The sequence below is a fragment of the Chiroxiphia lanceolata genome, chromosome 29, assembly GCF_009829145.1.
Source record: "Chiroxiphia lanceolata isolate bChiLan1 chromosome 29, bChiLan1.pri, whole genome shotgun sequence".
Classification (NCBI taxonomy): domain Eukaryota; kingdom Metazoa; phylum Chordata; class Aves; order Passeriformes; family Pipridae; genus Chiroxiphia; species Chiroxiphia lanceolata.
In genome coordinates, this window is record NC_045665.1 from 1,726,438 (window position 1) to 1,738,295 (window position 11,858).

Below are 11,858 nucleotides of genomic sequence, written 5' to 3' on the forward strand. Positions count from 1 at the left end.
TTTAATCTGGTGCCAGTGGCTCTGCTGTGGTGCAGAAGTGGCAGGAGGGACAACGGCAGCACAGTCCCAGTGTGGGGTTGGGGGGTGCACGACCACGGTCCCACATGAGACAGGCTGGGACAGGAACCGTTAAATCCACAAATTCTGTTCCCAGGATATAAACCCTGGTGCCTGACTCTCTATGGCCATGAAAACGCTGGGCTTGACCCCTACACTCACCTTCCTTCTAAACCCGAGGCTCCAGCCAAGCCTTGCAGGGCTGTTTAATTAAAAAAAAAAAAATAGAAATACCGCCTGGCTCCTTCCCCTCCTGGTGTGACCCCATTTCCAAGTCCAGGAGCAGCTGTGGGTTTCAATCAAACCTCCTCAAGGCGAGTGGAGTAACATTCCAATTAGGATATGATGTCCCTCGTCTGAGAGTAAAAATTCCAGAGAGAAAAGCGAGAAGGAGAACAGAATAAAAGGAGAGCGGCTCTGTCCTGACAGCAGGTCCCAGCCCGGGCGCTGACACAGCGGCTCTTTGCCACCCAAACGGGAGCTCAGAGGGGTGAAATGTGGCTCCTGGCCATGGGAGGGAGCAGAGGCCCAAATCTTCCTCTGGGACGGGTGGCTGCCCTTGTGTGGCCACTCCCCGGGCCCTCCCCGGCACGGCCACGTCTCTCTTTAACTGGGGAGCCCGGTGCGAACTGTGAGTCCTGGGGTGACATCACAAGCAATGAAAAAAAACTGAAAAAAAAATAAAAATCGAAGCCATCCAGCCCCTCCTGATATCCCGTGGCAATGAGAGGATTAGTTAAAGTTGAACAAACAACCGAACCAACCGACCCGGACCATTCCCAGCGCTGTGCAGCTCCCAGTGCGTGGGGCTGCTCCCCAGCAGCCAAACTGGCGAGCGTTTCTCCAGGGCTATTCCTGGCGGCAGTCGCCTCATCCCACGCTGTGGAGGAGCCTGGGCACCTTCTGCCAGGGTGTGAGGCCTCCCCACGCTCCCTGGCTGCTGTCCCAGCACCAGCACAGCCCTGGCACCCCCCGGCTGCTCCCACGGGAGCATCTCCAGCGTGGCCAGCCCGGCCCACCCACAGCGGGATGAGCCACGTGGCCATTCCCAGCCCTCCCAGCCCCAGTGATCCATTCACACAGGCGGACACGTGAGTCACAACCTTTATTTCCAGCCTTTTCCCAGTGGAACAAGCTCATTCCTGTGGTTACAACTTATGTACAGAGTGCTGGGGCAGCGCGGGGCCACCGGCCACGGGGCAGAGCGGGACACGTGGAGGTGGCAGCAGTGGCAAGACAGGATAGCATGGAGATAACACACAGGGCTGTGAGTGCCCAGGCAGGGACAGGGCTCGTCCCTGGCCTGGCACAGGCGTGGGCAGCAGCTGAGGAACCGTGAGCCAGAGCAGTTCCCGAGGAGGGTCCCGGAGCGGTGCCGGCAGACGGGGACGTCATGCGGAGGAGCAGCAGTGACGGGCACAGGGCCGGGTCCCCTGTGAGCTGCCAGCCCCGGGGGTGGTGAAGACCCAGAGGTGGTGAAGCCCCGAGGGTGATAAAGCCCTGGAAGTGGTGAAGCCGCGGCAGGAGACATCCCTTCCCGGAGCCGGCACCCGCTCCGCCAAGCTCAGCCGCTTCCTCGGGTCTCCTCCGCCTCCTCACAAAATCAGGGACGTGTAACCAACAGGAACGAGGCCGGTGCTGTTTCCATGGCAGCAGCGGATCCAGTCTTCATCCACGGTGGAGAGCAGCTGCAGGATGTCCCCTTTTTGGAAGCTCAGGTGCCCGTCGGCGGTGCCCGTGTGGTCGCACAGTGCCCGAACTGCCCTGCACCACAATCACCGTCGGGGACTCGCCTCCCCAGGGACCCCGAGGACCCCCAGGGCTCCCACAGCATTCGGGGGGGGTTGATGCTCATGTGAGGAGCTGGTGACCCCCTCCTTAGGCAGAGGTGCCACCTGAAGAGGGATCTGAGCAAGGGATGTCCTGCTGAGCAGATCCCGGGATGGGGAGCAGAGTGGGAGCAGCTCCGGGGCAGAGGGGATGGGGACATCAGGGCCAGGGCCAGCGAGGGCTGGGGAGGAGGGAAGCAGCCAAACACGGTTTGGGGTGGCCACACACCCGCCCTGCTCTCTCGGACACAGCACTGCTGCTGATCTGACCTGCCATGACCCGGCCAGAGCTGCCACAGGGTTGCCCCAAACGAGCTGCCACGAATCCACAAAATCCACGGGAAAATGCTAAAAAATTCCCCACAAAAATATCTGGGAAAAACAACCAATCCCAGGTGGGCAGAGCCACGGGCTCCCCCAGAGCTCAGTAGGAGATGGGGATCCTCGGGGGGTGCAGGCACAGAGTGGGAGATGTGGAGCAGTGCCTTTCACTTAGAGAGATGTGTGGGACCCCCAGGCCTTGTGTGGGACCCCCAAGCCCTGTCTGGGAGCAGCCCCAACTCCCCCCCACCCAGAAAAACCCACCACCAGCTTCCCAGCCCTGGATACAACCATGTCCTGCCTCACCTCTGGGCCTGGGGAGCGGGGGCCGTGCTCCTCTCCGGCTGTTCCTGAGCACGGGTCCTGTCGGGCACCAGCCCCTTCACCACCCCGGCCAGGACCCGAGGGCTGGGGGACAGCCAGTGGGACGGTCTCCTGCCACAAAGCAAAGGCAGCCACAAGCTCACCTGGGAGCTTTTCCATCCTGCACCGCCCTGCTCAGACTGTTCTGCTGATCTGGAGCGGGGAAGGGCCCGACAAAGCACCACCAGGAGCTGCTGCTGCTCCACAGGACTGGGAGCAATGGCAGCAGCACTTGGGACACTCCCTAATCCCAGGAGCACAAACCCGGGACAAGGGGCAGTAAAAGACCCCTGAGAGGCCAGTGGGGAGCTCTCCATGGGACAGAAACCTTTCCTCAGCAAACACCACTTCCCCCCTCTGCCTGCCCAAGCTGGGTCTTACCTGGACCTGGCCGAGATGGTGTCAGGACTGGGGGGGAAGCTCCTGGATGAGGGGCTGGTGGCTCCAAAGAGCCGACCTAGCCAGCTGCCCTTGTCAGGACCAGGACCACCCAACCCTGGGCCAGAAGGTGCTGCCGGGTTCCCGTTGGCACGAGGCTCTGGGGAAAGATCCAGGAGCTTCTCTCCAGCAGTGGGATCATCCAGCTTGGGTGCTCCAGCTCCAGTGGGCAGGATGAGGTCTTCAGGGGAAGAGGTCCCCAGGGTGTCAGTGCTGCTGCTGGGCTTTGGGCCAAAGCATTCAGGGACAGCTTTGGTCTGTAGGAGCTGCAACTCTGTCCCTCCAGCCTCGCCCAGGGACGTTTGGGATTGCACAGCCTGGCTGGGGCTGGGATCCCCCGCAGCCCCCCGCAGCTTCGTCCACCACACTAAGGGGAACTTCTCCTTGCTGGGAGCACTGTAAATCCTGGAGGACTGGCTCAGCTGGCCCCACCAGCCACTGAGGCTGGTCCCAGTGCCCCCAGGGCCCTCCTCGGGCCCGTGGCTCTGCGGGGGTCCCTCAGCTCCCCGCAAAGCGCGGCTGAGCTGGTCCCCCCAGCGCAGCACGTGCTGCAGGGTTTGGTGCAGGGCAGCCCCCACGGGGGGGGCAGGGACCAGCCCACCCATGGTCGCTTGGGGCCGGGCCCTCGTGCTGCCCCCTGCACCCCCCGCCCTCCCCAGGGCATCGGGGGGGGTCTCATCCTCCAGGCTGTTCCCGGCAGCGCCCCGGCCCTCCGGAGACGCGGCCCCCCGAGCTGGAACGGGGTGACAGGGAGGGGACAGCGGAGACTCCAACCGCCGGGACAAGGGCCGGACGTCCACGGAGAGGTGGTGGTGCTCAAAGAGCAGGTCCAGGTGGAAGGTCAGCACCGAGAGGGGCTGGATGAGCAGCAGCAGTTCGTCGGCGAGGTGGGGAAGGGGGCCTTGGCTCAGGGCGAAGAAGGCCGTGGGTGAGTAGAGCACAGAGATCACACCTGGGAGACAAGGACGGGCTGGGCAGGGGCAGAATGACCTGTCCTTGCCACCCCCCCATCCAGCTGGGATGTCCCAGTCGATCAGACCACCTTCTGTGCTCAAGATGCTTCATGGAAAATGATGCCTGATCCACTGTGGAAACCCCAGCTGAGCATGGAAACCCCAGCTCTGATCCCTGATCCCCTGATCCACTACAGAAACCCCAACCCCAGTGTGGGATTCACAGCCTGGTAGGTGTGGGAGGGCTTGGATGGGGAGCTCATGGGCACTGTGTCCTTACCTGGGCTCTTCTGCAGGTGAGAGATCCACAGCTCCAGCTGTTTAATGCTAAGTAAGACAAAGGGAACCCAAATTAGAGCCCTTGGTAACTGTTCCAACCCGCCACAGCAGCAGGGTCAGAGTGGGGGGATCAACACCCACTTCAAAAGGCCGAGGATGAAGGCATGGAACTTCTGCCTGGTGCTGCTGAGCGGGGCCAGCCCGGCCACGTGCCAGCACAGGGAGTGCAGGGAGCGGGTGTTGGGGCCTGTGGGGTGCAGAGCAGGGACAGTCACTGCTTGGGGCACACACTCCCCCCAGCCCGGGCTGCAACAGGACTCCAGGCACCCCCAGGTGCCACCGACCTCACCCCCACCTGTCTTCACAGAGGCTTCCACCACGCTCCAGGGGGAGTTTTTCCTCTGGCCTGTGATTACATCCTTCTGGAAGGGCTTCAGCCCGTCCTCCACCAGGGCGTAGAGGGCGGGGCACAGGGTGTGCAGCAGCAGGTACCCCACGTCGGGGCTGAGCCGGCTGTCTCCCAGCTGGGCCTGAGGTGGGGAGGCACAGGGAGAGGGGAGGGATGGGGAGGATCCCTCCCCCGGGGGCTCCCAAAGCCCCTCCTGCCCAGCCCAGCCCAGCCCCTCACCTTCTGCACCAGGTTCCGTGCGGTGCTGAAGTGGGCGATCACCTTGTCCACGGCCGAGCTGACGGCGACCAGCAGCGCTGCGGGCAGAGGGAGAAGGGAGGGAGGGACGGACGGAGGGGTCAGCGCGGCGGGACCCACCGGGCACGGGACGGGGACGAGGGACCCGCCGTCCCCACGGGGGACACGGTCGCGGGCGGCCCCACCCGCGTCCTCCGGCCCCCCGGGGGCGGGCTGGGCCGGGCCTGGTGCAGGAAGCGCTGCCTGTCCCTGCGCTGTCCCTGCCTGTCCCTGCCTGTCCCTGCCCCAGCCCAGCGCGGCGGGTGTCCGAGCCCCTCGCACCCGCCGCAGCCCCGGGGGTCTCGTCCTTCCCCTCCTCCCTCGCCGCCCCCGTTCTGTCCGTCCCCGCCCGGCCCCGCCGAGGCTCCGGGCAGGACCCGCCCCGGGACGGGCGGCCCCGCAGCCCCGTCCCCCGGTACCTTTCGTGTGCTCCCCGTGGGGCCCCTCGGCGCTCCCCCCGCCGGGCCGGGCGGCTCCAGCGGCGGCTCCAGCGGCGGCTCCAGCGGCGGCTCCAGAGTTGGGCGGCTCGGGCCTGGCTGGAGACAGCGGGGCGGCGGGGTCAGGCGGGGCCGCTGCGGGAGCGCTGCCCGGGGCCGGGGGAGGAGCGGGGCCGGCGGCGGGACCCGTGTCGCTCCGGCTCATGGAGCCCCGGGGCCGGCGGTGGGCGAAGGGCGGCGGGGCCGGGCCGGGCCGGGCGGCGGGGCCGGGCCCGCGGCGGAGGAAGGGCGCTGGGAGCCGCGGGGCGGAGCGGGGCCGCTCCGGGGCAGCCCCGGCACCTCCCGGGCCGCGCGTCCCGCTGAGCGCGCCGGGGATGCGGAGGGACCCCCATGCGTAGGGAAGCGGTGGCCGCAGGCGTACCCGGCCCGGAGCCCCCGGGATCGCCCCCATCGCCTCCCCGGCAGACCTCCTCCGATCCAGCCCGGAGGGACTCAGACTCACCCCCCGTGCAGGTCTCGTCTTCTCTCTGGGCCGCCCCCGGCACGGCGGGAGCTCTGCCGGGACCCCCAAGCCTTCGGACCAGGGCAGCACCCGGTCCCTTCTGCCCCGGGGGCAGCCCCCCCTCCTCCACATCCCCCGGCTGCCCTTCCGCGATGGGCTGCAGGCTGGGCCGGGGTCTCCTCCTCAGCTGGTGGCCGTCGGTGGGGACCAGCACCGGTCCCCCCGGGGGCGCGGGGGGTCCCCAGCCGGGGGCCGCCCCCGGGGGCGCGGGGGGGTGCTGGGCCTGCTCTGCCCGCTGGCCCTTGGGCTGCCTGGCGGCACTGCGGGACCGCAGCTCCTTGAACGTCGTCACCTCTCTCTGCCGGGGGCCGGGAGGCCTGGCTGGCCCGTCCCGCGGGGGCTGGGGCTGGGGCCGGGCCGGCTCCTGGCCCGCGGTGCTGGAGAGGAGCTCGCTGGGCGGGGGCAGCTCCGTGTCGGGAGAGAACACGATCAGCCAGTCGCTGCGGTCAACCCTGGCCTGGGCCAGCGCGGGCCCGGCCGCGTTCCTCTTCCTCCTCTGGGCCAGCTCGTGGAAGGAGGTGATGGTCTTCGGGGCCGCGTCTCTGCAGAGCTCACCCGAGCCGGGCTCGGGCTCCGCCGGCCGCGGCTGCTCCGCTCGGTGCCCGCCGAGCATCTGCATCCTCCGCCGGGGCCGGGGGGGCACGGGAGGGGGGACACCCCCAGCCCGGGGCCGCGGCTCCGGGGCACCGCTCGGTATCCCGGGATCCCGGCGTTCCGGCACGGGCGGTGCTGGAGGCGCAGCATCGGGCTCGGGGAGGGGGTTGCAGTTGGGGTCGAGGTCAGCACAGGGGCTGGTGGTCTCCTGTGCTGCTGTACCGGGAGAGGGCTCGTCGCAGCGGGAGTCGAGCGAGCTGGTGCTGCAGAGGCTGTCCGGGCTCTTCCTGGGTGTCCGGAGCACCGGGGAGTTGTGGTTGGCATCGCTTCCCTCACACGTCCCACCCTGGTCAGCCAGAGACTCGCCATCCTGGACATTTTCTATGGGAATGACGCTGGAGTGATTTTCAGGGGATTGACACTCTTCTATGGAGAAGCCCTTGCAGTACACGGAGACCGGGGAGTCATTCAAGCTGAAATCGGAGCAGCTACTGACAGAGGAGGAGGAGGAGGAGGAGGAGGAGGAGGAGGAAGCCAAATCACAAGGGGGATCACAAGGGGAAGCCGCCTCCTCCTCTTCCTCCTCCCCCCCACTGTGCAGGCAGGGGAAATCCCCTTGCAGTGCCTGGTTCTGGAGCCCGAGCGTCACCGGCTCCTGGCCGTGGGACTCACAACACCGGCACTTCACGGAGGGATTGTTGGAATTGGCGTCCACCGGCTCATGGTTCTCCGGGCAGTGGCTGCAGCCGGTCTGGTCTCCCCCACCCGTGGAACCGTCTGTGTCCTGGAGCTCGGGGTGCCGGGAGAGGTGCAGCCCCAGCGAGATGTGCTGCAGGTGGATGTGGTTGAGGTTGCACAGGAGGCCTTTCTTTGGAGCCAGCATGGTGCTGCCTTGCTGGGAGTGCAGGGGCTCCCTGGAGAGCCCCACAGCTTCTGTCTTCAGACCATCCAGCTCCCTGGAAGCACCAAACACCCTCCAGGTCAGGGGAAAACGCAGTGGCACAAACCTGGAGACGCACGGCCGGGGTGAGAGGGACAGCAGTGACCTTGTGGCAGGGCCCAGCTTGGGGTCTGGGGGGTTCAGAGACGGGGATGTGGCCCCAGACAGGGGCTGCCCCGTGGCTTCCCACGGGGCTCAGGGCTCTGCAGCTGGGCAGGAGCTGCAGCCGGCCGCTGGTCCCTGGAGTGTGGCCCGGGCGTGATCCCGGGCAGCTCTGGCTGCTCCAGGGCTGGATTCCCTCCAGAGGGTCGGGAGCATCTCGGAGATGCCGTCAAGGAGAAAATGCCCTTGGAGCCTCAGCATGGTGGGGTGGGGGGTCCCGGCCGGGGGCGGTGGCACCGCGGGCACGCGGGGGCTGGGGCGACCTCGGCTTCAGGAACCGCCGCGGAACCGCCGGGCACGGCCCTACCGGGAGAGAGCCCGGTCCCGGGCACCTGCCGGAGGCTGCGGGCAGCGAACGGGCAGCGGAGACCGCGGGTGGGCGGCTCCGGGCATCCGCCGGCCTCGAGCATCCGCCCGGTCCGAGCATCCAGGGCCCCGAGCATCCGCCCGCTCCGAGCATCCAGGGCCCCGAGCATCCAGGGCCCCGAGCATCCAGGGCCCCGGGCATCCACCGCCGCCGAGCATCCCTCGGCCCTGGGGATAGGGAGCGGCGCTCCGGGGCGCGGCCGCCCCATCCCCCTCCATCCCCATCCCCCGCTCCATCCCGGCTCCATCCCCGGCCCCGTCCCCGCTCACCTCGGCGCTGCGGCGGCGAATGCGGCTGCGGGAGGGAGGGAGGAGCCGCGGCCCCGCCACCGCCCGCCGGGAGCCGCCCGGTCCCCGCCCCGCCGGCGGGGGCGGCGCTCCGGGAATCCCCCCCCCCAACCTCGAAAAGCGCCGGGAGGGGGGTGACATCCCCATCCCCGCCCTCCAGCCCCGTCCTCAGCCAACAGCAGGCAGCGACGCACCCACAATAACTTATGTTTATTGACACACACGGGCGGGGGGGGTGATCGATGAACCCCCCCCCGGCCATCCCATCGCACCCTCTACAACCCGCCCCCGGCCCCACCCAGGGCACGGAGCAGCTCCAGGCGGGGGGTGACGCCTCCCCCCCCCCCCCCAGCAAAGGCCCGGCAGCCCCCGGCCAGGCCCCCCCCCATCATTTCTGCCGCTTGTAGATCTTCTGGGCGAGGCCCAGGAAGATGTCCCGGGGCAGGCGCCGGGCGTGCTGCCCGATCAGCTCCTGCAGCCGCCGGTAGCTGCGCTCCTCATACTCCCGGAAAGCCGCCTCCATGCCCAGGGCACTGTAGAGCTCCTTCACCTTGGCCACCTTCTCGGGCTCCTTGCAGCCATAATTCTCCTGAGGAAAACCCAGAGCGAGTCAGACCCAGCCCCAGCTTGCGGCGCTGCTGCATCGGGATGAGGCAGGAGCTTTGTTCTCCCTGCTGCACTCCCACCCTGCTCACACCCCTCTTGGGTGACAACCCAGGCACTTCAGGTGTGGACTACGGCACCACAACCCCCCTCTCCCGGGTCTGTGATCCCAGATTTACCTCCAGGATCCGCCGCTGCTCCGGCGTGACCCGGCGCAGACACTCCACCACCAACCAGCTGCACTTGTTGTCCTGGATGTCGGTGCCGACCTTCCCTGTCAGGGCAGGGTCCCCGTAGCAGTCCAGGTAATCATCCTGTGCCACCATGGAAACACCTCAGTGCCACAACCAGCACCTGGCAAAGCACCCCAGGGGCACGGAGCCACCTCCCACCTGGATCTGGAAGTATTCCCCCATCTCCAGCAGGATGGCTTTGGCGTTGTCGTGCTCCTCCTTGCTGTCGATACCAACCTGAGGATGGGGGTGGAATAAAGGGAATAAAGCCTTCCAGCACCTGCCTTCCAGCACGTGCCCTCCTGGGCAGCCTCCCACGGGGGTGAGGCCCCTCCTGAGCCCGCTCCCACCGCACTCACCATGTACATGGCGGCGGCCACGGGGAGGTAGAAGGAGTAAAACGCCGTCTTGTACTTCACAATGGCCTTGTACCTGCAGCAGAGGAGCCAGGCTCACCCCCAAGGCCCAAACTCTGCAGCTCAGGGACCAGCAGCTCCCCCAGAATGAGCCCCTGGATCAGGTCAAGGCCACAGCACGACCGGGAAGGAGCCACAGCTCTGCCCCCCTGTCCCCGTTACCGCTGCTCGCTGAAGCGGCTCAAATCCACCCGGGACACAGGAGCAGTGATGAGGTCCAGCATCTGCCCCAGCTCTGTCTGGTAGCCCGTCTGGAGAGGAGGGAAAGGATTTGTGGCCTTGTTACAGCCTCCCAGTGTTTAAAGGGGCTGATAAAAGAGAGGGAGAGTGACTTTTTACATGGGCTGAAGTGACAGGATGAAGGGGGATGGTTTGAAACTCAAAGAGGAGAGATTTAGATGAAGTATTATGAAGAAATCCTCCCCTGTGAGGGTGGTGAGGCCCTGGCACAGGTTGCCCAGAGAAGCTGTGGCTGCCCCTGGATCCCTGGAAGTGCCCAAGGCCAGGTTGGAGCAACCTGTGATAGTGGAAGGTGTCCCTGGCCACGGCAGGGAGTTCGGAATGAGATGAGATTTAAGGTCCCTTCCAACCCAAAGCAATGAGTGATTCCACTGATGCCTATGGATTTTTTGGATTTATTCCCCCAACAGCACAGTGCAGACCCTGAGCCCTGTGGGGTCAGAAGAAAGGCCGCGTGCCCAGCAGGACACCCAGGAACTTCAGGAACACTCCCAAGACCCACAAACCTCCATAAAGGGCCCAGGCCCTCCCCGTGGGGAGGGAGTTGGGAGCCAGGCTCACCTGCAGGAAGAGCTCCAGCAGGTGCAGGTAGTAGGGCTTGTCCCCACAGTACTTCTTCAGCAGCCGGTACACCGAGGACTCCAGGAGGAAGGCGTCATTGATGGCATCCAACCCGATCCCCTCCTGCACCAGGAGGGCAGGGAGAGGTGTCACAAAGCTCCTCTGATCCCCACAGGACCCCCCTCAGAGACATCAAGGGGCTCCTTAGGGCTCTCACCCTCTTGTACCAGCAGGGGTGCCCGCGGCGGGTCAGGGACTCGTCCATGATGTCGTCGGCCACCAGGAAAAAGGCTTGGAACTGCGGGAGGCCGGGTTAGGGGCGGGGCAGGGGGGTGCCCAGGGGGTGCCCTCCCAGGGTGTGGGGCCCGCCTCTCACCAGCTCGATGCACCAGCCCACGGCCAGGGCGCAGCGGAGGCTCTCGGGGTCCCGCTGCTCCGGCCCCGCCAGCTGCCGGAACGCGGCGACCACCGTCATCCCGCGGTTGCACTTCCCGCCGGGCACGTTGTACTCCAGCACCTGCGGGAGCGCAGGGACGCGGGCAGCGCCTGCCCGCTGCCCCCCCGACCCTCCCCCCGTGCCCCCGGTCCCGCGCCCGCCGCCCCCCAACCCTTGTCCATCACCCCCGACCCACCGCCCCCCGACCCCTTGCCCTGCCCGTCGCCCCCCGACCCTGTCCCGTTTCCCCTCCGACACTATCCCGTCTTCTCCCGACCCTCCGACCCCGACCTTTGCCCTGCCCATCACCCCTCAACCCTGGCCCGTCTCCCCCCGTCTCCCCTGCCCGCCGCCCCCCGTCCCTGTCCTGTCTTCCCCCGACCCACCGCACCCCGACTGGCTCCCCTCTCCCTTCGACCTCGACCCCACCCCACCGTCCCCAACCCACCGACCCTGTCCCGTCGCCCCCCGCCCCCGACCCTCCGCCCCCCGGCCTTTGCCTTCCCCACCGCCCCCGAGACCCTGGCCCGTCACCCCCCAACCCGCCGCCCTCCGCCCCTTGTCCTGCCCGCAGCCCCCGACCCTTGTCCGTCACCCCCGACCCGTCGCCCTCTGCCTCTGTCCCGCCGCCCCCCGACCCTCCCCGCCGCCGCGCTCACCTCCTTGAGCCTCGCCACGGCGTCCCCCACCTCCGGGTGGCCCAGCCCATCCTCCGTGAGGTCGCGGACGATCTGCGGGAAGAAGGTGGCGAACTCCTCTCTCTCGGCCGCCCCGGAGCCGCCGCTGTTGCCGGTGCCGTTCATGGTGCCCCGTGCGCGGACCCACCGCCCGCGGACCCTCAGGCCCTGCTGGCCACGCCCCCCCGCGCGGGGCACGCCGGGACTCGCAGTCCCGGCCCACGGGTGAGGCCGGTGGCGGAGCGGCAGCTCGGACTACAACTCCCGGCGTACCCCGCGAAGGGGGCGGGGCCGGCGGGGCGGTCGCGGGGCGGTGCCCATTGGTCCGTTTCATCGTGCGAGGATGAGCCCAAGCGGGATGAGCCAATAGAAGCGCGGCGGGGGCGGGACGGACGCAGGTGATTGGTGGGGAGGGGGA

General features: G+C 67.4%; 2 protein-coding genes across 2 annotated transcripts; both read right to left on the reverse strand.

Moving 5' to 3' along the window:
- Positions 1-1,143: 1,143 nt before the first annotated feature.
- On the reverse strand, positions 1,144-8,327 carry RUSC1 (RUN and SH3 domain containing 1). Its single transcript, XM_032713213.1, has 10 exons — positions 8,257-8,327; positions 5,865-7,474; positions 5,345-5,461; positions 4,869-4,945; positions 4,596-4,770; positions 4,382-4,487; positions 4,242-4,288; positions 2,952-3,960; positions 2,514-2,642; positions 1,144-1,821 (listed from the first exon to the last, which is right to left on the reverse strand). Exons 2-10 carry the CDS (start codon positions 7,399-7,401, stop codon positions 1,653-1,655), a joined length of 3,366 nt encoding a protein of 1,121 aa, XP_032569104.1. The 5' UTR covers positions 7,402-7,474; positions 8,257-8,327; the 3' UTR covers positions 1,144-1,652.
- A 138-nt stretch (positions 8,328-8,465) lies between these two features.
- On the reverse strand, positions 8,466-11,632 carry FDPS (farnesyl diphosphate synthase). Its single transcript, XM_032713302.1, has 9 exons — positions 11,423-11,632; positions 10,704-10,844; positions 10,545-10,625; positions 10,328-10,450; positions 9,689-9,777; positions 9,470-9,542; positions 9,270-9,347; positions 9,057-9,191; positions 8,466-8,863 (listed from the first exon to the last, which is right to left on the reverse strand). Exons 1-9 carry the CDS (start codon positions 11,564-11,566, stop codon positions 8,663-8,665), a joined length of 1,065 nt encoding a protein of 354 aa, XP_032569193.1. The 5' UTR covers positions 11,567-11,632; the 3' UTR covers positions 8,466-8,662.
- Between the last annotated feature and the right edge of the window lie 226 nt (positions 11,633-11,858).

Excerpts from the sequence above, each read along its gene's own strand:
- RUSC1 (XM_032713213.1), bottom strand. The coding sequence starts at position 7,401 with ATGCTGGCTCCAAAGAAAGGCCTCCTGTGCAACCTCAACCACATCCAC. Across the intron at positions 5,462-5,864 it reads AGACGAGACCTGCACGGGGG|CCAGGCCCGAGCCGCCCAAC; the intron begins GTGAGTCTGAGT and ends CGCTGTCTCCAG. Across the intron at positions 4,771-4,868 it reads CACGGAACCTGGTGCAGAAG|GCCCAGCTGGGAGACAGCCG; the intron begins GTGAGGGGCTGG and ends TCCCCACCTCAG.
- FDPS (XM_032713302.1), bottom strand. The coding sequence starts at position 11,566 with ATGAACGGCACCGGCAACAGCGGCGGCTCCGGGGCGGCCGAGAGAGAG. Across the intron at positions 10,451-10,544 it reads ACCCCTGCTGGTACAAGAGG|GAGGGGATCGGGTTGGATGC; the intron begins GTGAGAGCCCTA and ends CTCCTGGTGCAG. Across the intron at positions 9,192-9,269 it reads GGGAATACTTCCAGATCCAG|GATGATTACCTGGACTGCTA; the intron begins GTGGGAGGTGGC and ends ATGGTGGCACAG.